Source organism: Octodon degus, unplaced genomic scaffold (genome assembly GCF_000260255.1).
Source record: "Octodon degus isolate 3935 unplaced genomic scaffold, OctDeg1.0 scaffold00025, whole genome shotgun sequence".
Taxonomy (NCBI): Eukaryota; Metazoa; Chordata; class Mammalia; order Rodentia; family Octodontidae; genus Octodon; species Octodon degus.
This window is the reverse complement of record NW_004524601.1, coordinates 3,940,967-3,966,057: the sequence shown is the minus strand read 5'-3', so window position 1 is coordinate 3,966,057 and position 25,091 is coordinate 3,940,967. Positions and strand designations below refer to the sequence as shown.

Below are 25,091 nucleotides of genomic sequence, written 5' to 3'. Positions count from 1 at the left end.
GTAGCAGCGTTCTGTGTAATGACTTCCATTATAAAAACAGGAACTGCCCAGGCGTGGTGAAACACCTGCTACTGCAGCCCCAGGAGGCCGCGGCAGGAAAGACTGCCACCACTCTGAGGTCGCCTGGGCCACAGAGCAAGACCCTGCCTCCAAAATAAAGACGGACGAGACTAATTAGAAAGTCTTTATTTAAATTACACGTAGAGTAGATGCGCTTCCCTGTGACATACGAATTCCACTCCAGACGTACATTACGACCAGCAGCAGGAACTATCGGGCCTTCCGCCGTCTCTGCCCGCGGCCTCTCGCAGGCGGACGGGTGTCACAGCCATGCGTGCCGATTACACCACTGCCCCCGGAAGACCTGCCATTAAGCCATCGCGACACCTTGCAAGTACGTCTGTCTGAGGTGCGACCTGAGGCGATCGGGGCTCTAACCTAAGCTTTCACGTGTCCTCGGCCATGCTTTCTTCCACTCCCTGGTTCCAGGGGCCTCAGAACGGGGCCGCGCCGAGCCTGGGCACAAGGCCCTCAGGCTCCCCTCAGGAAGGCGCACACAGGGACAACGCCCTTCTCGGGCCTTGGAGCAGTAAGTTTGGAAGCAGCCTCATCAACACAGCTAAATGCACTCAGATTAAGAAAGAATGGTTAAGTCGTGTCTCTCCGACCACGCACCCTTTTCAATCATTTGTCAGGTGCTGCTCACGAAGCCTCAGGCTCTCTGATGAGCACTCCCCTCCCCACAGTGCCCACGGGCTGCGCGGGCAGACCGCGACGCTTGCTTCCACGCAGACACCTGCTCAGGTTGGGATTCCAAGAGCTGTGCGGACGGACAGCTGCCGCGGGGTCGGGGCAAGGCTGTAGGACGGGGAGGGTAGCGGGCATGTCTTGCCACTGCCCGCGGGCACCGAGTGCCCACCCGTGCAGGGTGCCCAGCCTGGCAGGTTCCATCCCAGGAGCGTGGCTCAGTCGGGGCCTCGCTGCATCAGGAGCTCATGCAGACGTGAGCAACGGAACACCCGAGCCACGTGCCATTGTGTCAGCTCAGCACTTAAGACAGCTGTGCTACAGAGCGCTAGAGGACAGCGACAGTGAAAGGGCAAAACAAATTTTACATACAAACCACAGGAGCTGTGTGGCTGGAGCTGGGCATGGAAGCCAGGCGGCGCCCTGCACGGAGCTCCACCCGCCAGGCGACTGCGCTGCCAGGCACATCCTGAAGGGGAGGGTGGCTACGCACGGGCTGTCCCCACCGTGGCCGAGGGCTTCATATGGTGCAGTACGTAAGCAGCAGGAACTGGGCCATGAGCGTGTTCCCGCTGCCCTGGTAGATGAGCGCCAGGTTGTAGGCGACGTCTCTCCGCAAGTCCACCTGGTCCACCTCTATGCCCTGGAGGGAAGGACACGGGAACGTGCACTCTCAGGTTGCCAACAGGACAAGCCCCAACAGCCTGCAAAAGTGCGAGCTCCAAGGCTACTCGAAGTCAAATGCTGCTAACGAAAGTACACCGTGAAGCAGGGAAGGAAGCGCCAAGAGCAGCGACGCTGCTAAAGATGTGCTGGAAAGGTCCGGCTCACGGGGCGGGCTGCGCGAGCCCCGGCCCCTGCGCTGCTGCACACCTGAGGCATGTGCGGCAAACAAGTCCTCTAGTACCCGCCTTTCCCACAGGGCCCCACCTCAATCCCTGCTGGCCAGGCGGTTTTGGGTAGAGCCGCAGCCCTGGTCCTTGTGACCTGGGGTGGCAGCACAGGGCGTGGAGGACCCAGGTTTGCAGCACCAGGAGCCCAACCTATGGCGGCTCTGTGGACATAAAGCACCAGCTTGCTCTGGGCTCTCCCTCCGCGGCCCAGCACGGCTCCTTCCCGTCACTGTCTCAGACACAGACACCTGGCCCGGTGGCAGTCCTCATCCCAAGCCAGCACAACAGGCTCTGTGAGTCCCACACCCGAGCACTCACTCCGCCTGCTGACTCGGCCTGACCCACAGGCTCCAGAGGGAGACATCCCCGACCCAGCCGCGGGTGGATCCAGAGGAGAGGGCAGCAGGGCGGCAGGACACCAGCATGGCATCACTCGCAGCACCGTTCAGAGCCAAGCAGCAGAAGCAGCCAAGCACTAGCACAAAGCGGTAGAGGGGAACGCTGCCATCCCTGCAGTTACCACAGGGGGGCATCATGCTCCAGGAGCTAAGCCAGCACAGAAAACAGCACCTGAGAACCAGGTCACTTCCGGAGGGTGCGAGCAGGGGCAGGGAGGCGGGAGCAGGGTGCCTGTGGACAACATACCGCGCACTTCCGAAGACTTCCCCAAAAATGCCTGAGGAGGTCCTTCCCCTGCTTAGAATACTGCACAGCATACCCACACTTCAATAAATCACACGGCACCCCATAGCGTGTCCCAGTTTTGTATCAAATAGAAAAACAAGGCACGCCTATAATCCCAGCACTTGGGAAGCTGAGGCAGGAGATCACTAAGAGTTCAAGGCCAGTCTAGATTGCATGGCAAGACCTTGTCTAAAAAAATAAAACACACAAACTTAGCCCTGGCACAGTGCCTGCCTGCCAAGCACAAGGTCCTAGTTCAACCGCCAGTACCAAAAAAAAACTGACCAATGTTTCTAAAACTTTTCAGACAGAAAATTTAGGGTCAACAAAAAAAAAAATGCAACAATTAAAAATGATCCCTGTAAAATCTGAGCAGCAATGTGTCTAGGTATTTATAAACTACAGAACACAAGTGTATTTCACCACCTGTAACTATAAAATATGTTCATTTGATGAAATACCAAAACTAAGGGCACCCAGATGATGAAATAGTTTTCAAAATTTTTATATACTTCCATGTATATATATTTAAAAATTTAAAATTGTCTCCTTCAGGAACACACTAAAGATGCCACAGCACTGGGCACACTCCCCTACCACCCTAGTCCTGCTTGGGCTTCTGCCGTCGCGCGCTAGCTGTGCTTCAGCCCGGCTGAGCAGCACCGCCCAGTGCAGCTCCTCTGCACAGCTGGGGGCAGAGTTCAGAGCAAGGCTGGACCGCGGGTGGGTGCTGGAGCTGCCAAGCGGCTCTAAGGCCCAAGGCCAACACCACATGTCCAGTCCTGCAGGGTCGGGACAGCGTGTTTCAATCCACGAGTTCTCAGCTGAGTCCCAGTGAGCACAGTGACAGGCAGAGCTAGCGACCTGCCCTACCTGCGGGAACGGAAGCGGCCCCTCGGTGTCCAGTGGTCAGACCTACCTCCGCCATGGGTGGGGGGAGCTCCAGCGCCTCCTGGTAGTAGTGGATGGCGAGATGTGTCAGCCCCAGCTGGTGAAGGGCACGGCCCAAGTTGTAGAGCGATTCCTGGCACCGTCCACGCAGGCTGAGGTACCGGTTAAGGAAGGCAAAGCCCTACCAGAAAGAGAATTCAACAGCTCACTCACCTGGTAAGGAGGCCAGGTGCTGGGAAAACAAATATATTTTTCATTTTTATTTTTATTTTTTTGGCAGAACCGGGGATTGAACTGAGGCCATTGCACTTATTCTACTGAGCCATCTCCCCCGTCCCCAAAATAACTTTTTAAAAAAGGACAAAAAGTCCTACCCTACAGAACATAAGCTATTTATAACCATCACATAACTTAGATGCATCTAATATGTAAAACAACGAAATCATAAAGTGCGGACGGCACAGTAGTGCACAGAGAGCAGGCCTCTGATCTCGACTGGCTTCGTGTGACACCTCGTCGCAGCACTCTGCAGCCTGAGGCAGCAGGGTCAGCCATTTGAACCTCCTCAGATGACTTAGCAAGCCCTGTCTCAAAAAAAATAAAATAAAATAAAAATCTCTGAACAATCTATAATCTTTTTTTAAAGTGTATTTGGTACAGGGTCTCACTATGCAGCTCAGACTCACAGGGACCCAGTTCTCAGCCTCCCCAGTGCTGAGATTACAGGTGTGCGCCACCACGCCCAGACTCGATGGCTGGCTCCGTGTGCCCCAGGGGCAGGGCCAGTGTGGCAGGTGGTGCCAGGGATGAAACCAGTCCCTGGACTTGCCTAAGCCGGTGCTGCAGTGTGCTGAGCTATCCTGCCGGCCACAAGAGTTTATAATCTCATCAGCCAACGCAAGCTATGCTTAGAGGAATCCAGATTTGCATGCTTCTCAGAACCAAGGGAAACCTGCTGTGCGGCGCTGGGCTCTGAGCACAGGGCCTTGAGGCGAACGCACTGCCACTGCGCTGCGCAGCAGAGAAACCGTCAATAACCCGATGGCAGGGGACACTGGAGGGAGTCACTGCTCGGGCACTAGCGCACGCAGGAACTGTGAAAAGAAGCTTCAGGCCAGAGCACCACGGGACCTCGCGACCCCGAGTGTGAGCACCAGTAGTCAGGGGCAGGGAAGGAAGCCAAATATGCAGCTGACGCCCGGAAGTGAGGTGCAGGCCGGGGGTTACGTGGCAGGGCAGGGCAGCCGGCGCAGGCCACGCCATGTGCAACCGGTAAGGCCGTGGAGAAGGGCTGCCCAGGTCCTCAGGGCACACCCTGCACCTCATACGGGTAACGGCTGCCACGCAGGGCTCCGGCCTTCCTTTGGCCCAATCCTTGTCCAATCCATGTCCTCTTGGAATGGAACGTGTGCCTGTGCCATTCTACCCCGAGATTACATCACTACACTCTGATTCCTACAGAGCTTCATCACTAAGAGTTTGAGGCTGGGGATTTAGTTTGGCAGCAAGGGGCCTGCCTGCAAGCATGAGGTCCTGACTTTGATTCCTGGTTCCAAAAAGGCAGTCAAAAAAACAAAAACAAAACAAAACAAAACAAAACAAAAAAAAAAAACCTATACATTTGCTTTAAGACTCACAAGAGACTTCGACTTTTTTTTGGTACGGGGATCAAACTTGGTACCCTGCACTTGCCAGGCAGGCACTTATGCTCCTGAGCTATCTCCCCAGCCTGACACTTGAACTTCTGACAAATGCTGCAAGTGAGACTGCTGAGTTTCCAGCTGTAGGGGGACAGTTGAGGGATAGTGGAATTACCAACTTGCTGTTCCGACCCTAGGGGAGATGAAGCGTGAGTTAACCCATGTCTGCCAGCTTGAAGCCTGGTGCACGCATGCCCCTGGCGGAACAGTCATGCATGTGCCACCAATGCTCCAAGCTGGCAGGAACATAACACATTTGAGCCACAGGTGCCCAGCAGTGAGAGACGGACAGGCTATGGCTCCATCAGAAACCGGTTAGGCCGCAGCCAGGAGTGGTGACGCACATCAGTAAGCCTAGCCCTTGGGAGGCTTAGGCAGGAGGACTGCTGCCAGTTTGAGGCCACGCTGGACACTGTGAGTTCAAGGCAACCTGAATTAAGAGGGCTGGGCTGCTGTGACTGAACTGAACAGTCTTGCTCCACTACAGCCTTCTGCCGTGATGGCTCTGCCTCAGAGCCAGCGGTCACAAACTGAAACCTGGAGCAAATTAAACTTCTCCTACTTGCTGTCGCAGGTGACAGGGAATATGTCTCGGCAAAGAGAAGACACTAACAGAGCCTCCGTGGATTCTGGCTGTGACATCTGTCACATCGCTATGCTACACTGTGGCCCATGCACACTGGGCAGAGCTCCCTGAGCGCCGCACGTGGTACTGGTGCTGCGCACTGTCACTCAACACGTACACCGAGAAGTGTTACACGTGAAGGTGAAGAAGCATTTTAGAAAAGCATTAAATAGACATTTTCAAGGGACAGAGAGATCCTCAGAAGCCCGGTTAACTACCTGCACGACGAGAGCGTGTCTCTTCAGCACATACTTCTGGGACGCCATGTGGATGAAGGTCAGGCCGATACACAGGTTGTAGAGGGGCTCGTCGCGACGGGCACGGAAGGCTTGTGTGTACTGTGCTGCAGCCCCATTTCACAAATTCAAATGTGGCCACGGGAGGGACAAAAGGAGAACAGGTTGGTCCTTAGAAGGTTTTCTTCTCAACGTAGCAACTATTTTTCCAGAGAAAAGCTAACTTTACCTAACATAATAATACGGAGTTTTAGGAACTCTACATATTACACGTATACAGCGGTCCCTCGCTTATCGGGAGGTTAGTGTCAGACAGCCTGCAACAAGTGAAAGTCAGCAAGTAACAACGTTACATTTATTTTAGTATTTATATATTTTAAGGCTTTATAAGCCCTTCGTACGGTACATATGCATTCATCCACTAAAGAAATACATACTGTAAACAGTGCATGTTAATGTTCTTGTAGTGTTAGAATTAACATTTCTAATATAGTTGTATACGTTAAAAAATTTTTAAGGCACAAATCATTAAAAGCATAAATATACAGTACTATACACTACCATAAAATCCCCTGATAACCAAAAACATTCGTGATAATTTACATTAGTATTTTTGAAAACTCATGAAACAGGGAGTCTGAAAACAAAATAGCAGCAGACAGCTGTACATTCATGTGAAAAAGCAATCAAGCGTGGAGGAGACGTGAGGCAACATTTTTCTCCCGAAGGAAGAATCTTTGCCTCCTGCTACGTGGCCCGGGTGGCCTGTGGTACTGGGGCTCGAACCTGGGTCCTTGCACTCGCCAGGCAGGCCCTGAGACTACCGAGCTACCTCACCTGCCCATTCCTTAAATTCCTAAGCACCATATAAAAACTGTGACCCTAAAAAATGACTATGAACAAATCTTAAGTCCTTTTCTGCATTATTTCAAACTAAAAGCAGATGACAAAACATCTATAATAAAAATTATTTTTTAAACAACCCTAAGCAGGGAGAATCACTGACCTTTAAAATACGTTGTGAGACCTACTGTGACTAGAAGTTAGACTAACAAGCTAACACTGCTGTCGTCACTGCTAATACAACGGCTCTTCGGTTCACACACAATTTGTTCTATGATTTTGGAAAATATGGCCAAGTTTGTGTGGGAAACACCTTGCTTGCCATCCAACGCAATTTGCAAACAAAAACAAGATTGTGCCAAATGCTTCTGCTCAGGAACAAAATTATCTGCAAACAAAAGCACCTGTGAACCCAAGGAACCACTGTAGTGCTTAGAGAACTTATTCTATACACCAGCACTTTGTATTTTTTGAGACAGGGTCTCCTTATGCAGTTCAGCCGGGCCTTGAGCTCAGCGGGCCGCCTGCCTCAGCCTACTGCTGGGACTGCAGGTGTGTGCCACAGCAGGCTCAGGCATTGTTTGTGCTTGCCAGGCAGGCAGATGCTGTGCTGCTGAGCCACATCCCCACCCTCCAGGCACTGCTTGAAGTAGTTTATATGAACTCATTTAATTTTCCCCCATTACCTACAGGAAGGTCCAAGGACATCTTCACTGCAGAGATAAAGGAGCAGCAGCAGGAGTAATCGGCCCTGGAGAAGCGAGCGCCTACACCCAGGCAGTGCCGCTCCCCGGCCCAGCCCCGAGCCACACTCCGCACTCCGCAGCCACATGCTGGGCACTCACCGAGCGCATGCTTAAAGCTGCCTGACACGAACGCGTTGTGTCCGTTCAGCACACACAGGGCGTGGTTATCTGGGTTTTTCAGCATGAGACGAAGACAGAAGCGATGATGTCGCACATCCTGGGAGCGCATGGTGACTTGGTTGAAAATATTCCAGAGCTGGGGCTTATTGACATTTTCCATTACCATTATCCTAGAATCACGGGAAGATGGTAAGAGGGAAATCAAGTATGAAGAAACTCTCACTTCTTAGGCTGAAACCTGCAGCGCCATCCTTCCCAGATGCACCCCTTCAACAAGGACGGCAGACTGCTTCCATCTAGTTAAGCGAGACCTCTTACACAACAGATGATTTATCTAGAAAAAGCTGCTCAAGTTAGTAGCCTACATCTTATTTTCGCTTTTCAACAAAACTTTTAAACACAACAACAACAAAAAAAGCCCCTAAGAAATGGTTTACGTTTCATTTTTTCTCTCCCTTCCCACAACTGCAGATCGGAGATGAATACTGTTTCAAGCAGCAGTCAAAGGCTTTCTCTAAGGGAAGGTGTGCACTGCACGCCTGCATCCCAGCAGGCTACGACGCCAGAGCAAGAAAGCCATTAAATGCAGGGCCTGCCTGGGGAACGTGGCTAGCAAGACCCTATCTAAAAATAGACTAAAAAGGGCCGGTAACGCAGTGCAAAAGCCCCATGTTTAATCCCCAGTACCACCAAAAAGTGTTTTTTCCTTTTTCTTTTTGAGGCAGGTTCGTGCTACGTAGCCCACACTGGCCTTGAACCTGCAGAGAATGCTGGGATTACAGGCGTGAGCTACCACGCACGACTTAAAAAACACAAAAGTTTTATATGCAATAACTCAACGCACCTTTGGAAGAGCACGTAATGTACTACGAGGTGGCAGAACTAGCGGCCTTTCTCTATATACAAGAGACCGAGGCACGAGCAGTGACTAGCCTAGATGACACAGCCACAAAGTGTCAGGGCTGGGATCCGAACCCCCAAAGTGTAGTCTAGAGCCTCAAACACTACCGGTCTCAAATGCTACCTCTGATAATCACCAGTGACCCAAACTGGTAAGCAACAAGCATGTATTAATTCATTATGAGTACCTGTCAAAAAAAAGGATGTACAGTATTGAGTAATCTAATAAATTAGAAAGTCACCTGATATAGTTGTATGCCTTTCTGAAATTTTTGTCCAGAATCGCAGCAGACAGACCAAAGTATTCCAGTTCTTTGCGTTTCTGCCTGTCATCGTAAAATGAGTAGTATTCCAGCGAAGAGTCCACCAGCAGCTCGGCCTCTTCAAACCGGGCCAGTTCGCACAGGGAGTAAATGGCCTTCAGCAGAAGGCTCCACCAGTCATCCTTGGGCAGGACACTCGTGAGCACCGCGAATATCGCTGTGAGACACGTGCAGCCAGTGAGCGCGGCACCCACGAAAGCCCCACGACCAGCTTTAAGCTAACCTTCACAGCCCTGGTCTCACGGGCTTGAACTCGTGCTCACAAGTCTGACAGAAGGCTCTAGCAGGCGCTCCCTTAGCACCGTCCCCTCCACAAGGTGTGACAATGTGCAACCCCAGACTTCCCACTCACTGCCAGCCAGCTTGCAGCAGGACAGAGCCCAAGACAGAAATCTGCAGAGACGAGGCGCCACAGGGTGCGCAGCAAGTGAGGTCAAGTTCATGCTGAGACACAGACTGTCCTAACCTAATCTCCACTGTCCCCTTCTGCCTTTAAATTTTTCTTTTCCTTTAAAAACTTTCTTTCCTTATTTCTCTGTAAGAAGCCTTTAACCTTAATAGAAAAAAATGTTTACTCTGATTGATCCAGTTATTCTCCTGGAAATCCACCCAGATAATCAAAGTATGAAGGAATACAAAGAGGTTTACGACTTGTTATCTTTAATTACCAGAAGCAACCACACAAAAAAATAAGGACATGATCAAACTATGCAGCTGCGGTGCAGTGGGACCTTCCCCATGCCTAACCAGAGCAGCTGGAAGGGCTGAACACGCAGCCTGTGGAAGCCTACAGCTCGCGCGTCCTACCCCCAGCTGCCAGGGGAGTGTGATTCCCACCCACCCTGATAAACTCAACACAACTGTACTAACCTAAGAAACCAACGAAAAAAATGGGCAGGTCAGATACAGAAGAAACTCTAACTTTGTGGGAATACAGCCCAGAATACAAGGGTCAGAGGCCAGGTGTGGTGGCACATGACTGTAATCCCAGTGCTGGGAGGCTGAAAACAGGAGGATCACTATGCGTCTGAGTCCGAGCTGCAGAGTGAAACCTTGTCCCAAATACATAAAAATACAGAAATAACAGAACACAGGGGCCAGACGCAGGGCTGGAGGGGCCACCCACACAGCCAAGATCTCGGCAGCTGCGCGCCCCGCTGGTCCTCTGGTGCTCACGCCCTGCACCCTGTGCTGCTACACAGCTGTCTTGTCCCCGCAAGCTCTAGACTGTAGCCTAAATCTTTTCTAAAATTCTCTAGTGGTCAACTTACTCAAGCACACCTGATGTTTTTCCAGTTAGAAATCGATGTCTCCTCATCCTAACCTGAGACCGGCACAACTTATTCCACAGCACTTCTAGGACTGTTACCACCTTTGCCAGAAGTGTTCAACAGCTAGTGGAATATCTGTGCCTGAGACGACGAGACGAACAACCCTGCTATTAACTGTGCTTCACAAATTTCTCACAAGTACTTTTTTCTTCAAAAAAGTAAAAAAATAAAAAGTTTTATTTTTCTCACAGAAAGACCCAAGGAAAAGCTTTCCTGTTAATCGTGCACTGCTGGGGATGGAGCCAGCGCCTTTGTACCAAGCGGTACCTCTACTTCCCTCCTTTTCTATTTTTTATTATTTATTTACTGATGTGGTACAGGGTCTCGCTATGCAGCTCAGACTCACGGTGATCCTCCTGTCTCAACCGCCCCAGCACTGGGATTACAGGTGTGCGCCACCTCGCCCCGTTTTGGTAGCTGGCTCAGGGTGCCCGGGGTTCTGGAGCCGGCATGGCATGTGGCACTGGGGATCGAACCCCGGTCCTCACCCTTAACAGGCTAAGACCACTGAGCTATCTACCCAACCCTCAAACTTACGACCCTCCTGCCTCAGCCCACCAGAGTGCTGGGATTATGGGATGCCAGCTTCCTTCACACGTTAAAGGGAAGTGAAGTCAGCTCCTGACTTGCAATCATTTGAGGTGTGCTGTGAGACCCCCCCTTATCAGACCTGGATTTAGGAATGAACCCGACTCAGCCACACGTCACAGACTCATTGTGTGCGTATTAAACTTCGCTTTTAGCATCAAATGGGCTCACTGTACATGAGGTATTAAGAGTGGGCGATTTCACTTTATTTGAGCAGGGTCTATTTTCAATGAGATTACTGTGAGTTACTTCATGAGTGTCAGTTCAGCTGAATTTTATATAATAAAGGAAGTGAGTTACCTTTTGCATCACAATTTGCTGTCTCTTGGTCACTGCTGTCTGCTATTTTGTCTCTCGAAACTTTCATAAGGTAGAGGTGTCTCTCTCCAGATCTGGAGCTGGATATCAGGCAGACCTGAGCTCTGTTCATAGCTACCTAAAGTAAAGACAACAGGCAGGTATGTTTTAGTCCATTTGTCAAAGACCAAGAAGCCTCAAGCACTATGAATGTAAATGAAAACTCTACGAAGAATAAAAAGAGCAGGGACAACCTTCTCGGGCCCCCCTCCCGTCTCTCTCTTGGACAGGAGCTTTCTTCTGCTCAATAAATACATTCTGCTCATAAAAAAATAAAGAGCAAATTACTATATTATAAAACATGCACGCGCACACACGCATACTCACACCCCCCTGAACGTATAGTGACTTATTCTTTGCAAGAGGAATTTGGGAGCCCACACTATTCACCTCAGAAGGGAAGATGAAGCTAACCATGCTTCATACAATGGGCGGAGCTGGGCACATGGTGGCTCACGCTTGTGATCCCAGCACGTGGGGGCTGGGGCAGGAGGGCTGCCATGAGTTCGTGTCCCACCTGGGCTACACAGTGACTTCAAGGTCACCCTGAACCACATAGCAAAACACTGTCTCAAAAAAACAGAGCTGGGGCTATAGCTTAGTGGCACAATGCCTGCCTGGCAAGTGTGAGGTTTTTTCATTCCCAATACCAAAAAGAAAAAACAAAAAACAAAAAGCTGTGACTCAAAAAACTAAAAGAAAACAAATACACGTAAGAAAGACAGGGGCGAGGGAGATGGTTCAGGAGAATAAGCGCTTGCCTGGCAAACGCAAGGGCCTGAGCTCGATCCCCGGTTCCACACACATACACACACGTAAGAAAGACAGAGGAGAAGAGGGAAGGGACAGAAACAGCCAAGCAGGGGAAACACAGCAAGAGAAACCACACTGGCAAGCACACTGTGCCTGCGTTCTGCACTAAGGCCAAACTTCAACCTGGAAAACTTTCTTGTGTGTGTGCTAAAGCAGCTGGGTCCTGTCTAATACTGCCGCCAGCAGGAACGCACGGCACGCTGCCACCCACCTTCAACAGCATGGCCAGCATGGTCAGCAGGGTGTCCACATAGCCGTACAGCTTGCCCTGCGAGAACAGCAGCGTGGACCGGTGCAGCAGCAGCTTCAGCTCCTGAGGGACAAGCACATGGTGGTAGGTGGCGGGATATGCACACAGGGAGTTCTGCTTTAGAAACCAGGCTGTAAGAGCGTCTGCTTTTGAGCTTTCATAATAATTCAGTCCAGGATCTTAGCAACTATGATTTATAAAGTCTAATAAAAAGTGGCTGAAGGGCTGGCCAAATGGCTCAGTGGATTAAAGTGCCTGCGTGGGCAGATGCAGGGTCCTGGAGTTCGATCCCCAGGCCTACGGAATTGGCCCCGCCCCAGGGTGCGATTGAGACTGGGCATGCACCTATAATCCCAGCACCGGGGAGGCTGTAAACAGGAGGATCACTAGGAGACTAATCTACGCAGTGAGACCTGTACACCCTTGTCCTAAATACCAAAAAGTGGCTGGAACTTGGGAAACTTAAAAATCCTTTTTCAAGGACAGTTTTTCTTAGTGTACATTTGCAGTCTACAGTAGCTGCATTCATCTGGAGACATTACAGGCAGCCAGAGATTGCGGCAGACACACAGCTCTGTCACGGCCCCTTCCCTTCCCCGTCTCTTCCCCATCTCCAAAGCCTGCCTCCCTGCTTCCTCCCACCCCTTTTGCTTTACTTTTCATTTATACTTCATAAATGCCAACATTTATATTTCTGTCTTTGCTGGGGATATAGCTCAGCAGCATAGGGCCTGCCAGGCGAATGCAAGGTCCTGAGTTCAATTCCTGGTAGCAAAAAAAAGTGACTTATTTCATCTAACTTTACAATCTCCAAATCCATCCTTTTTTGCAAACGACACCAATTTATTCTTTTTGTTTTTTCTTTTTTGGCAGAACCTAGGATTGAACTCAGGCCCTTAAATGCTTATTCTACTGAGCCCCACAAATTTATTCTCTACGGCTGAATACTCACATTCCTGTTTCTACATTGCAGTTTGCTTCTCCAGCCTATGGATGGGCATGGAGTTGGACGCCAGCACGAAGCTGTCGTGGCTGGTGCCATGCACCGCATGTTACTCCTAACTCTTCAGGGAACAGACACGGGAGAGGCACAGCTGGGTTGAGGGAATTTCTATTTTAGAAATCGCCACACCGATCCCATAGTAGCTGTGCTGTCTGATACTCCCACCAGAGGCAGAGGAGGTCCCCAGGGCTTCAACTTCAACAGCATTCACTGCTTTTTGTCTTCTTGAAGAAAGCCCTTTCATGGAGATAAGAGTCCCCACGGATCCAATCTGTCAAACACACCGAGTCTGGTACACTGAAGCGAAACCTTGGCTAAAGCCACAGGTGCTCTTCTCAGCGGCAGCAAGTACCGGAAGGCGGCCCAGCAAGGAACCCCAGGCCCCAGCCCACCTGCTGCGCGGCACTTGCATCCTGGGCCAGCGTGTCTGGGTCGTACATTGGTTCCAGAGCCTCCAGTGCCTTCTCGGGCCGGCCCAGCTGCTGCTGAAGGGTGGACAGGGAGATCCTGGCATCCAAGTGGAGTGGGGCCAGCTCTACCACCTTGGTGTAGCTCTCGGCGGCGCGCTCCATGTAGCCCAGGGCCTTCAGGCACTCTAGGAGCGGGTTAGAGAGCACTGGCTGAACAAAGACTGCAAACTGCCACGATGATTTCCCACCGGTGGCAGAGCAGAACAGTGCAGGAGATGAGCAAAGTGCACCTATGTGCAAAGCACTTTTCCTGACCAATTACTCTACTGATCTCTGTAGCTCATTAAATTTAAAAGGCTAGGATGCAATCAGCAGACACAATCTGGAGCTCAGCTTTGTCCACGCAGCACTATGCTTCAGACAGTTTCCCATGTTTTCAGTGGCTTCCTGAATACTGTACGATAATGAAATTGAATATTTAACCATATTATTGGACACTTAAATTATTTCCAAATTTACCCTCTAATAATACCACTATAAATATGTGTAAGTCTGGAGTTAATCCATAGACATGTTTATTAGGGAATAGCGGTTTAAAATCTACCAGCTGCCTCCGTAGTTAGAAATTAGGATCTGTACACAGCCCCAGGCCTGGGTTTGTGGGGCTTCCGCCCTGGCCTTGCCCACTTCACATCCTGTCACCTTCCTGGCTCTGGGTGCTGGGCTCCTCACCCTGCCTCCTCGGGCTACACTCCCAGGACACCGCGGACCCCACCCCACAGTGCCGCGTGCTCTTCTGCCCCAGACCCCGGGGACAGCACAGGCTCCTTTGCCTCCTCAAGCTTCCACCTCTGTGATCTCCCACATGACCCTTCTGCCTCCCACTGTCCTCATCAATCTCCCGAAACCACTGTCTACAGTCAATTCTTAGAAATTAGAACACTTAACAGGACCATCAGAGTGGCATCATACTTTTTCATTTGTCACTTTTAAAGATGCACTGATTGGGCCGGGAAGATGGCTCAACAGAGTAAGAGCTTGCCTGGCAAGCACAAGGGCCTGAGTTCAACCCCCAGTTCTGCCAAAAAAAAGAAAGACTGCACTGATTCAGGTATGCAGGATTTTTATCCTCCATTCACCTCAAGTACATGGGTTCAAACTGGAAATAGTACTTACTAGAATCATGCTCATAATTAAACATGATTTTTAAAGAAGCTACTATTAGTAACACAGGAGAAATTTCACTATCACAGTCTTAGGAAAGCAAAGACACTTAATCTCTGCTCATCTTTAAAATGCAAATCCCAAAGACTATGTTTAATGATGGGGCAGCGCTGGCACTGCGCCGTCACCAGGAAGGGCCCTTCCTGGCTCCTGGGATGCGGCGAGCTGCTCCACTCCAGTCCTGAAGTGTCAACCAGTTTTCTCCAGTGCAGAGAACTGTCCGCTGCCAGTGTTGGAGAGCCTAGAACCTTCTTCCATCATGAGTAAAGCACAAGTGCTCTACTTTTAACACAGCTTTTTATATTCAATTAGTAAGAAGTCTAGTAAGTTATTTTTCTACTCTAAATGATTTTGGACTACTAGGTACTCAGGCACAGTGCCATAAAATGATAAAGTATAATGTGGCTTATAGGCCATGAAAACTTAAGTATTTTTTTTTCTATATTTTAAAGAAGGGTCTACAGGGTGTTCAGGGTCTCACTACTAGATCAGACTCGTAGTGATTCTCCTGTTTACAGCCCCAAGTGCTGGGATCACAGGTGTGTGCCACCCACCCAGTCTCAATCACCATCATCTCAGTGCACCCCAGGGGCAGGGCCAGCACGGCAGGCCTGGAGATCAATCCCCAGGCTTGCAGGTGCTTTAATCCGCTGAGCTATTTGACCAGCCCAAATATTTTCTTAAAAATAACACTAAATATAGATCTATAAAAGCTCTCCCAAGGATAAGACTGTACTCCACGTCCAGTAATGCATTCCTAGAAACTCAAGTGTAGAGCTGAGACGGGCATTTAAGGGACGTGTCAGTCCTCTGACTCTATTACCACTGTCAGTTGTTCCTCCAAACCATGAGTGTGGGGGGATCAATTAGTAGTCTATGAAGACAATTTAAAATACTGATCTTCAATGCCTGCCCTGAAACCAGAAATTCGTGCACTGAGAGTGATTCTGTGATTACCACCACCTTGGCAAAGCAAGTTCTTGCCACCGATGGAATTTAAACACTTCTGTCCCACAGAAATGTGTCACCTGCATGGCGAAGCCAAACCACAGCAAGGCTGTATCTTTCGGAGCAAACCAGCGCGCTGAGGAGCGGAAGCGCGGAGCCATACTCGCCCACCTCCAGGAATGCCTCTGCGACGTCAAGGTAGAGGTCGCCCATGTCTTCGGGATTCTGTTCCACCAGCGTGGTCAGGAGAGGCTGGAACGCAGAGGAGCCTGGAGTCAGCCGCGCGCTCTCACGTGCAAAGCCCACTTAGCGTGCACATGCGCTCCCGAGTTCGCCTGCAGAAAGGACTACACCTCCCTCACTGCTCTTCCAGCCCGCCTGATGACCTGCACTGCTCCTCCAGCAGCCAAGCACGTGGGCAAGCTGTCCAGGGAGCCAGGCTCTCCGGTCCTCTCTACCAGCAGCCCTCACTCAAGGTCACCTTGGGGAGGGCAGCTTTCCTGACCCCTCTTGAAAACGTACAGCTTTCTCCAAACACAGTGTTACCTATTTTTCTTTTTTATTTTTCTGTAGAACACCTACACCAACTAGTAGCCCATTAAGTATTTTATGAATTTATTATCCAATTCCATTAGAACAAAGACCCATCAAAATAGGGATTTTTATGCTGTATTTTACTCAATACTTTGTCCGCAGGTCAACAAAGTAGATGCCCATACATTTCCCGTCCCTCTCCCCCACCTGTCCCCATGCATGCCTGGCAAGCACTCTACCACCAAGTGACCTCCCCAGGTCCCACTACAATTCACTGAATTGTCCAAGGTTATCAAGGGCAAATAGTTGTCAGGATTATTAGCAACTGTCCAAAGACCCAATCTCAATTTCTGATCTTTGGATTGTTTATTTAACAAGGGAAACACCTATTGAAGCCCAAACCCAAAACATTCAGCTTTCCCAGACCCCGACAGGAGGGCAACACAGTCCTTCTGTGCCCTCCACTGCTGCACTTTCCTGCTGCTGGTGGCCCTCAGGCTACTCACGCTGAGTGGCTCAAGAATGTTGAGGTGCACCAGGCAGACCATGAGCTTCACCATGATGTCAATGGGCACACCCTCGGGGATCGCACATGCAACCATCTCGTCTGCTGCAGGGTCAAAAAAAGACAAGAGGCCGTCTCCACGCCTGAGCTCAGCTGGCAGCAGCGGGGTGCTCAGCCTCTGCATGAGCACTCAGAGCAAGCGACTGCACCGCCTTCTTCCTGCCTCTGCACTGGCCTTCCCCGTTCTGGTCTTGTTGTCCACTTCCTCAAGAGAACATGAACCCCAGACTGCCCACCAAAGCCTCAAAGACATAACATGTCTGAGATCAGGCATTCTCATCTTCTTCAATTCAAAACCCTCTTTCTGCCATTTACTACAAAAGGCTAAGAAAGGGATGAAATGACACTGTTCTTAAAACTTCACTGTAGCAAAAACAATCTTTAAAGCTGTGGGCAATGTTAAAAACTTTTGACACACACTTACACATTCTGTATAAATTTCGTGTTTCCATTTCAGAAAATTCTAAAGCATAACACATTAGCAATTCATTTATTTATTCTGGTCTTTTTGAGACAGAGTCTCACTATGCATCTCAGGCCAGCCTTGAACTCACTTTATAGCTCAGGCTGACCTCAAACTTGCAACAACGCTCCTGCCTCAGCCTCCCCAGTGCTAAGATTACAGGCATGCACCACCATGCCTGGCCAGCAATTTACTTTCAATGGTAGAGTAAAATTTTAAATTACTTTAAAAATTAAATCTATCTACTTTTATAGAACTTGTTAAAAATTATACTACCACATAAAGGGGCCAGGGAGATAGCTTGGTGATCTAAGTGCCTGCCTGGCAAGAGCAAGGACCCAGGTTTAATCCGAGGTACCACATGCCATGCCAGCTCTGTGTTGAGCTGGCCACCATAAACAGGCGCAACGCTGTGACCCCAGCACTGGGGAGGCTGACAGGTGGATCACTACAAGTCTAAGCTGCATAACAAGATCCTCTACCAAATAGACAGACAGACATTTTATACATACATATTACCACACAAAGCTCTCTAGTTATAGGAAGATCTGGAGAAGTTTTATATACTAGGACACTTTTTAATTTCTGAGCTCCAAGATACTAACTGACATTAGTCTGTTCAATGAGCCCCTCAGCCACAGCACCCTGAAGACAAGTCCAGGTCTATCTCACTGCAGGGATTCTACTTACAGGATATGTGAGTTCCATACCGCAAATTCCATCATCTGTATTTACTTGGCAGAAACTACTTTCCTAAAACTCAAGCACTGAATCTAAACCCTAAGCAGACTGCATGAAGGGTTGGGGCCTCGGCCAGCAATCAGGTCGGGAGGACAGGGGTAGGACCTCTGTTCTCCTGAGAGCTCAGAAGCTCCGCTCACTCCTCCTGCATGGGAGGACACAGAGATGGCACCCCAAGTGAGGAAAGGCTGCCACAGGGCCTGATCTCAGACAACCCAGCCTCCAGGACTGGAAGCACCCAAGCTGCAGTACCAATGTGGCCGCCCAAATCCACAGATGCTGCGCAGTGAAATATGCCTCCTCCAAGCAGTCTGGGAAATGACAAAACCAAAACCCTTGCTTTTGTATCAAATCACAAAGTAAACATCAACTATCCTGAATCAAGACTTACTGCAAAGCTGGAATTAAAAGTCCGATGGAACAGGCACACAGGAAGAAAGCAGCTGAGACAAGATCAAACTGTCAAAAACACTGCTTGAGGCAAGAAGGGCTCTAGAGAGCAAGGGCAGGCCACTGAGCTGCAGCCTGGAGCCCCAGCGTGCTCACAGCACTAACTCCATCCGGATGGGAAAGGAAGGAGCGAGGGCGAGGGCGAGGGCCATGGCCAGGGCCAGGGCCAGGGCCAGGGCCAGGGCCAGGGCCAGAGCCAGGGCCTGCAGCCCAAGGGAGTGGTGCGTCTGCTCTACCCCTCCAGCTAGCGTGAGAACACCCAACACTCATCTGTTACAAAGTGACCATTCTGCTGATTTTCACAAAAGAATGCAGAGACTGGAACCTGGACAGCAGCACTTCATCTCCCAACAGAGACCCCCAGGGGCAGCACCTGGACTGCTGGTCTCCGCATACCACTACTCCCCCAGAGACCCACACACAGCACTCTGACCACCCGAGGGCCCCGCCAGGCCACACAAGGCTCCCACACCTGTACCCCGCGTGCTTCCTTTCCTACTCCTGGATATATCCCCTCACTCGCAGCAGTGCCCATTTATTAGAGTTCAGAGGTCCCTGAAAGCCTGGCACATTCATGTGGGTGTAATTGCTGTGGGAAGGTTAACTATTGATTGGAAAAGAGCACAGCAGGCACGCGCCTGGTGTGTGCAATCTACAACCTTTATCCTCTTCTGAGGGGCCACCTTCTTCCAAAGATTTCTTTTCTAGGACAATTCCAGAAAAATCTGTAATTATCTAAAAGAATAGGAAAAGAGAAAGAAAATGTTATTTACATATGAAAAACCTTTTTCCAAAATGTGAAGATTATAAATAATTCAAATAATGCCCGCAACATCAAAATCTGGTGAGATAGCTCATTAGTCTAAAGTGCCTGCTTAGGCAGGTGCAAGGACCATGGTTCAATCCCTAGAGCCCCAGCACCACATGCTATACCAGCCACGCCCTCACAGTGGGCTGAGCCAGCCCCCCCAACCCCCAATAAAAGGATCGGGGATATGAAACAGAGAAGTCTTTTTAAAACAAGGAATCCTGGTCTGCCAGATAGCTTAATGGATTAAAGTGCCTGCTTAGGACCGGGGTTCAATCCCCAGCATGCTGTGCTGGCCCCATCCCTGGGCGCACTGAGATGGCAACTGAGACTGGGCACAGTGGCGCATGCCAGTCATCCCAGAGCTTGGGAGCCTGAAAACAGGAGGTTCACTACAAGTCTGATCTGTGTAGTGAGACCCTGTAGACCCTCTAGTAAATACAAAAACAAGGAATCCTGCCACACAGTCACACTCACTACACACTAACCAACACAAACTAAAGGTACTACAAACCTCACCAGCTACCAAAGCTACACTCCGCAGCCCCAGAGCTGGCTCTCAGGACCCAGCCTGCCTACAGGTCCTGCTGCTCGGCCGCGCCCACACATGCATCACCGCTAGTGACAGCTGATTCACGCACCATAGGCGAAATGCATTTTATATTCCATATAGAATTACCATAGAATCTAGAAACCTGTTATGCAGATATGTAATTTAAGTGTGCTTAAAATGATGGCTAACGAGTCAAACACTGAAACGTACAATCAGGAAAAGGCAGCAGCACTCCTACCTCCAATGCTTTGTCATACTGCTTGTTAGAAATATACAGCTCGGCTGCAACATTGACATCCTCCATGGAGACCAGGGCCTGGTGCTTGGAGAACGCTTCTTCAATTATGTTAATAGCTGAAGTACCATCATTGGCTTCATAGTAACTCCTACAAATTGGCAAGACAAACCAATACTTACGTCTGATTATGAAACTAACTTCCTGCATGGGCCACCCAACAACTGACTTTCACTTCCTTAAAGTCTCAGGAAATACAAGTGCCCTGGACCTCACCAACTTTAGTACATCTCCAGCCTGGAGCATCCCATCTAGATACAGAGAGTCCATGATCGGCAACCATTCGGGTCGCACACGTGTCATGGGCATACTGTGTAAGACTCCCTTTGTCGGACTTAGGAACAGATCAGACTAACAAACATTCTCCTGGAATAGAACTAGTCTGTAAGTGGAGGATTTACTGTGTGAGCATCCTATAATCCTCCCCTCTCCCCTTATTCCTATAACCCATTCCTCTGCCCTGTTAGGAGCCCCTCCAGCACCGCCTGCTCCCCCCACCTGTCTCCTAAGGCGCGCCTTACTTTGACCTAACCCAGCTCCACATAAGACAATCTCCACGGCAGTATCGGAGCTGGCTATCACTACTCCAACAAAAACACACAGTACACAAACAGAAAAGCAGAACTGTGCACAGGCCACCTGGCGAGTCCTTCATAGTCCTTCATAGTCCCTCATAGCTTAAAAAAAAAGAAAGTGCACAACACAAAAGGTGCGCAAAATGTTTCCTGTACTTTAGAATAAAAAATACCCAACGAATAACATGTAACAACTGTAGAAGAAAATTTTTAGTCTCAAAACATTCTATTGGCTTAAGATGAACTGACTACAAGATCCCAGATTATAAACCTGGCACTGGCATACCTTTGACAAAAAATAATTTAAAAAATACTGCACCTTTTGTCTTGTGTACTTTCTTTTTTATAAGCCTCATTAGCTGTCTTGATGTGGACACGTTAGGTTAGGCCCATTAATTCTGTGGTCTTTATCCAGGTGGTGTTGGGCTATGAAATTGCCCTTTATCTGCCCAGAAATAGGCTGCATAACAGAAGCAGAGAAAACCTGGGAACCTCACCACCTTTCAGAACACGCTTCACTTTTCAGCATCTGAGCATGGATGTTGTAACTTCATAGACAACATTTTCTAAGCAGTCAGCTGACTCAGAAACACAAAAGTACCAAAGAAAACTGTAACTGCATGGGGGGCAAGGGAGATGGCTCGGTGGAATAAGCGCTTCCCCGGCAAGCATAAGAGCCTGAGTTCAATCGCCGGTTCCGAAAAAAAAAAAAAAAAGAAAATTGTAACTGCAACATAAAATGCTTCTCCAAATACCAATGACAGTCACATTTCAAATTTATACTCTGACTTATAAAATCAGACTGACTAATAACAGCTCATGTACACATCAGACTGCAAACTCACTTGGCCATGTCTCTAGCCAGCTGCATAAAGCGCTCTCCATCAGACGTAGGCAGAAGGTTTAGAATGCGCCGGTACCCGTCCATCGCCATTTTATGGTCGCCCATCTGTTCACACAGACTTGACCGCTCCCACAGAAAACGGATATTAGTAGGTTCATACTTCAGAGCTAAAAGGATTAAAAATTACATTACAAAGAGGAACTCAGTACTTGAATGGGACCTACAATTTTCCCAGAAAATTTAATAAACGCCACAAACTAATTCTCCAATGGAAACAGAATGTTATCTGGAAGAAAGCATCTTTGTAGGAATTCATGAGAAGAATCAATTTAAGACCAGATAAAACCTGAGTCTCCACAGCTTCTCAGTCACTGAAGTCTCACCTGAATTTTCAAGGAAGAGCTTAGCACTGAGCACACTTGAGCAGGAAACTAAAATTTGTTCTGTTCTTTTATCAACTTTTGTGCTATATTAAATGACAATAGAAGTAAAGCAGCTGATAACATGAGAACAGAGGCACTCTATTACTGGTAAAACAGTGTAGGAAACAAATCCATTTCAGCAACGTCATAACCACTACTGTGAGTACAATTACTAAACACCTATTATGAAGCATCTAATCAAAGCAAGGAAAATATTTTAATTACCTTTTGTATAGCAAAAAATAGCCTGCTTAATATTGTCTTGTTCCAGGGACATTTCTGCCAGTCTAACCCATTCTTCAGTGTCACTGGGATTTAAATGTGCAGCAATCAGTTCAAACTGCAACGACTTCTCCATGTCACCTTGGTCCTCATATATCATGGCAAGTGTAGAGAACGGCTCATATGCCAGAGGAGCTACAGGAAGGGGAGAAACACATCTCATGGCTGAGGGAGCTGTGTGAGCTGCAGGAAGCAGCCATGTGAGCTCATGTCCATCTGACTGCTCAGTGTGGACTTTTTAAAACTACAAAACTCTTTAAACCACATAGCATAATTATACAAAGTATTTTAATTTGCTTCATTTTATTTTCATGAATTTTTAGAGTTGTTAATGAAGTGTTAAACAAAACAAAATATACAGTATCAAGACGAACTCAACGCTTCACAAAGGCTGCCACATGGCCCAATTTCTCATCAAGCTCACCCCAGCGGGCACTAGCACATCAGAGTAGTGTTCAGGATCCAGCTCCTGCACTAGGGATACCTGATGAGCAGACAGGGATTCTAAGCAGCACCTAAACCCAGAACCTCAACCTGATTCAGTAATACTGCTGTAAAGCTGGGCGTGACGACACACACCTGAGATGCCAGCACCCTGGAGGCTGAGGCAGGAAGATCCACAGGCCCCTCAAGGCCAACTACCTGGGGAACTGAGGACCAGGCTGAAAACTTCTGGCTCAAACAAACAAACAATATACTGCCAATACCCTCTAAGTTCCTGAGTCATTTCTACAGACAGTTTGGGGCCCCATCTGCTTTCACGTCAGGCCACTAAGCTGCGCTTTCACAATGTCCCAGGAAGAGCACCTTGTCGGATGATCTCCATGCACATCACAATGGCCTCCTCGCGCTTTCCTCGTGCAAACTGAATGTTGGCTTCACCCATAAGCCCCCGCAGTGCCCTGGGAAGTTTGCTGCGAGGCCTCTTCTCCTGTATGACAGAAAAAATGACATCTAAATAAAAACACAGTAAAGTTTACACCCTCATCCCAAGTACATTAATATAAAACATAATGAAATTAATTTCCCATAAAGCTTTTTAAAACATCTAACTTAAGAGACCAGTGCCGGCCAGATAGCTCAGCAGACTACAGCACCTGCTTAGGCAGCGCACATGAGCTGGAGTTCAATCCCCAGCATGCTGTGCCAGCCCTGCCCTTGGGGCACACCGAGACAGTGACTGAAACTTGCTGTGGTGGTACATGCCTGTAATCCCAGCACTGGGAGGCAGAAAACAGGAGAATCACTATGTGGTGAGACCCTATACACTGTGTACTAAATGCATTTTTTAAAAATGGGGGAGAGAGAAAGAGACCACATGGCTACACTCCTGACTCCATAAAAGTCTACACTGCAGGAAAAAGTCCAATGCACAAAACAACACAATTACTCTACGGGGGCTGGGGAGATGGCTCAGTAGAATAAGCGCTTGCCTGGAAAGCGCAAGGGCCTGAGTTGAATCCCCGGTTCTGCAAAAAAAAAAGGAAAGGAAAGGAAAATTTCCCCAAAAAGGAAATAAAAGGTAGGGAAATAAAGTCACAAACGAAACTTCAAATAAAAAGTTCAAAGCATGGTAAAATATGTTAGGAGAACAATGAAAGTGGTCAAGAAAACTGCCAAATTACTACCTGGACTAAAATCATTATGCTGGAACATGGAGTTACATGCCAAGAAAAGTATGCTACAGCCTACTGAAGATCCACCTTTCAAATCTATCCATTCAAAGTGAACTTCATAAAAATACTTGAGATATACCATCAACCTTGTAATAGAGAAACAACTTCATTTTGACATACACCAGTAATCAAGGTTTAACACTGAAATTCTCCGAAAGGCATAACAAATAAATGACAACTACTGTCCTGAAGCACTTCTTTCCTTCTTCCCAAGTGTAATTTAAACCTGACTCTCAATGACAGTTTCACTCCTCACACAGATGCCAAAACAAGTAAGGATTTACTTTCATCATCTTCTTGGTCTCACGGTTGAGAACCATCTCCAGCACGAACACATCACCGGCTGTGGGCTGCTCAGGGGTCTCCTCGTCTTCGTCCTCATCCTCATCCTCGTCCTCATCATCCTCCGTCTCTCCAAGCATGGAGTCAAAGACCTTCTGCACCGACTTACTCACCCCATCTGAAGTTTCTCCTAAGGAAAGGACAGTGAGGCGGGAAAATGCAAAGCTTCAGGCACTTGCAGTCAAAAGAAAGTACAGCTCCCCAGCTTGCGTTGTAAGACACAAGCCTAAGCTGGCTCAGGCTGACAGGCACAACCTACTGGGCAGCACCCGGCACAGAAGAGGCCCGAGAGCAGCCTCTGGCTCCCAAGGTCACGCCAGCAAACCCTGGACAGCCGCGCCAAAGTCCGGAAGCTCCGAGGCAGCCCGGGATGGCCAGCACACAGGCTGGCCCGCCCACACTGCCCCTCGCATGGAGACAGGATCGGTGACGACCCTAACGTCCCATGCTGCACCTGTACCTGGGACACCCGTCAGGGTGTCTGCATGCGAGGACGGTCTCACTGAGCAAAGAAGTTCAAGGCCAGAGACACTTTTCTGTCAACGACAGCAGAACCATGGGACCCGTTCAGAAGAGGTACAAGAAAACGGTCAAGAATCACGCTCAGTGTACACTGGTCTTCAAAAGCCCTTAAGCTTATCTCACCTGAGCGAAATAGTTCAAGACCCAAAGGTTAAGGAGAAATGGCTTAGTAATTGTAAAAGCCGCACCTTGTCAGCCACACGTTGGTGTTGCTAGGAAATTATGGGAACCACCACATTCGGGCATTCTGAACATGCAAAAAGAGTATAAAATTTATCACAGGAATAAATGAAAAACCTCATCTTCATAAAAGGAGCATCTGTTAAAATTCAACATACATTCCTAATAATTCTTGGTCAACTAGGAATGAAAGGGAGCCATTTCTAC

At 48.9% G+C, this 25,091-nt stretch overlaps 1 protein-coding gene across 1 annotated transcript in view; it reads right to left on the bottom strand.

Annotated features, from left to right (window-relative positions):
* Positions 1-1,148: 1,148 nt before the first annotated feature.
* The window catches only part of LOC101578331 (general transcription factor 3C polypeptide 3), a 37,394-nt gene continuing 13,451 nt past the window's right edge, over positions 1,149-25,091 (bottom strand). Inside the window, exons 3-19 of the mRNA XM_004628610.2 lie at positions 24,125-24,312; positions 22,972-23,095; positions 22,108-22,299; positions 21,462-21,627; positions 19,985-20,132; positions 19,045-19,120; positions 16,673-16,776; positions 15,713-15,884; positions 13,443-13,645; positions 12,009-12,110; positions 10,928-11,063; positions 8,628-8,865; positions 7,465-7,655; positions 5,759-5,883; positions 3,244-3,396; positions 1,197-1,390; positions 1,149-1,165 (exon numbers count right to left, since the gene is read on the bottom strand). Of these exons, the coding sequence (XP_004628667.1) occupies positions 1,268-1,390; positions 3,244-3,396; positions 5,759-5,883; positions 7,465-7,655; positions 8,628-8,865; positions 10,928-11,063; positions 12,009-12,110; positions 13,443-13,645; positions 15,713-15,884; positions 16,673-16,776; positions 19,045-19,120; positions 19,985-20,132; positions 21,462-21,627; positions 22,108-22,299; positions 22,972-23,095; positions 24,125-24,312 (2,441 nt within the window). The 3' untranslated portion in view covers positions 1,149-1,165; positions 1,197-1,267. The remainder of the gene's footprint in view (positions 1,166-1,196; positions 1,391-3,243; positions 3,397-5,758; positions 5,884-7,464; positions 7,656-8,627; positions 8,866-10,927; positions 11,064-12,008; positions 12,111-13,442; positions 13,646-15,712; positions 15,885-16,672; positions 16,777-19,044; positions 19,121-19,984; positions 20,133-21,461; positions 21,628-22,107; positions 22,300-22,971; positions 23,096-24,124; positions 24,313-25,091) is intronic.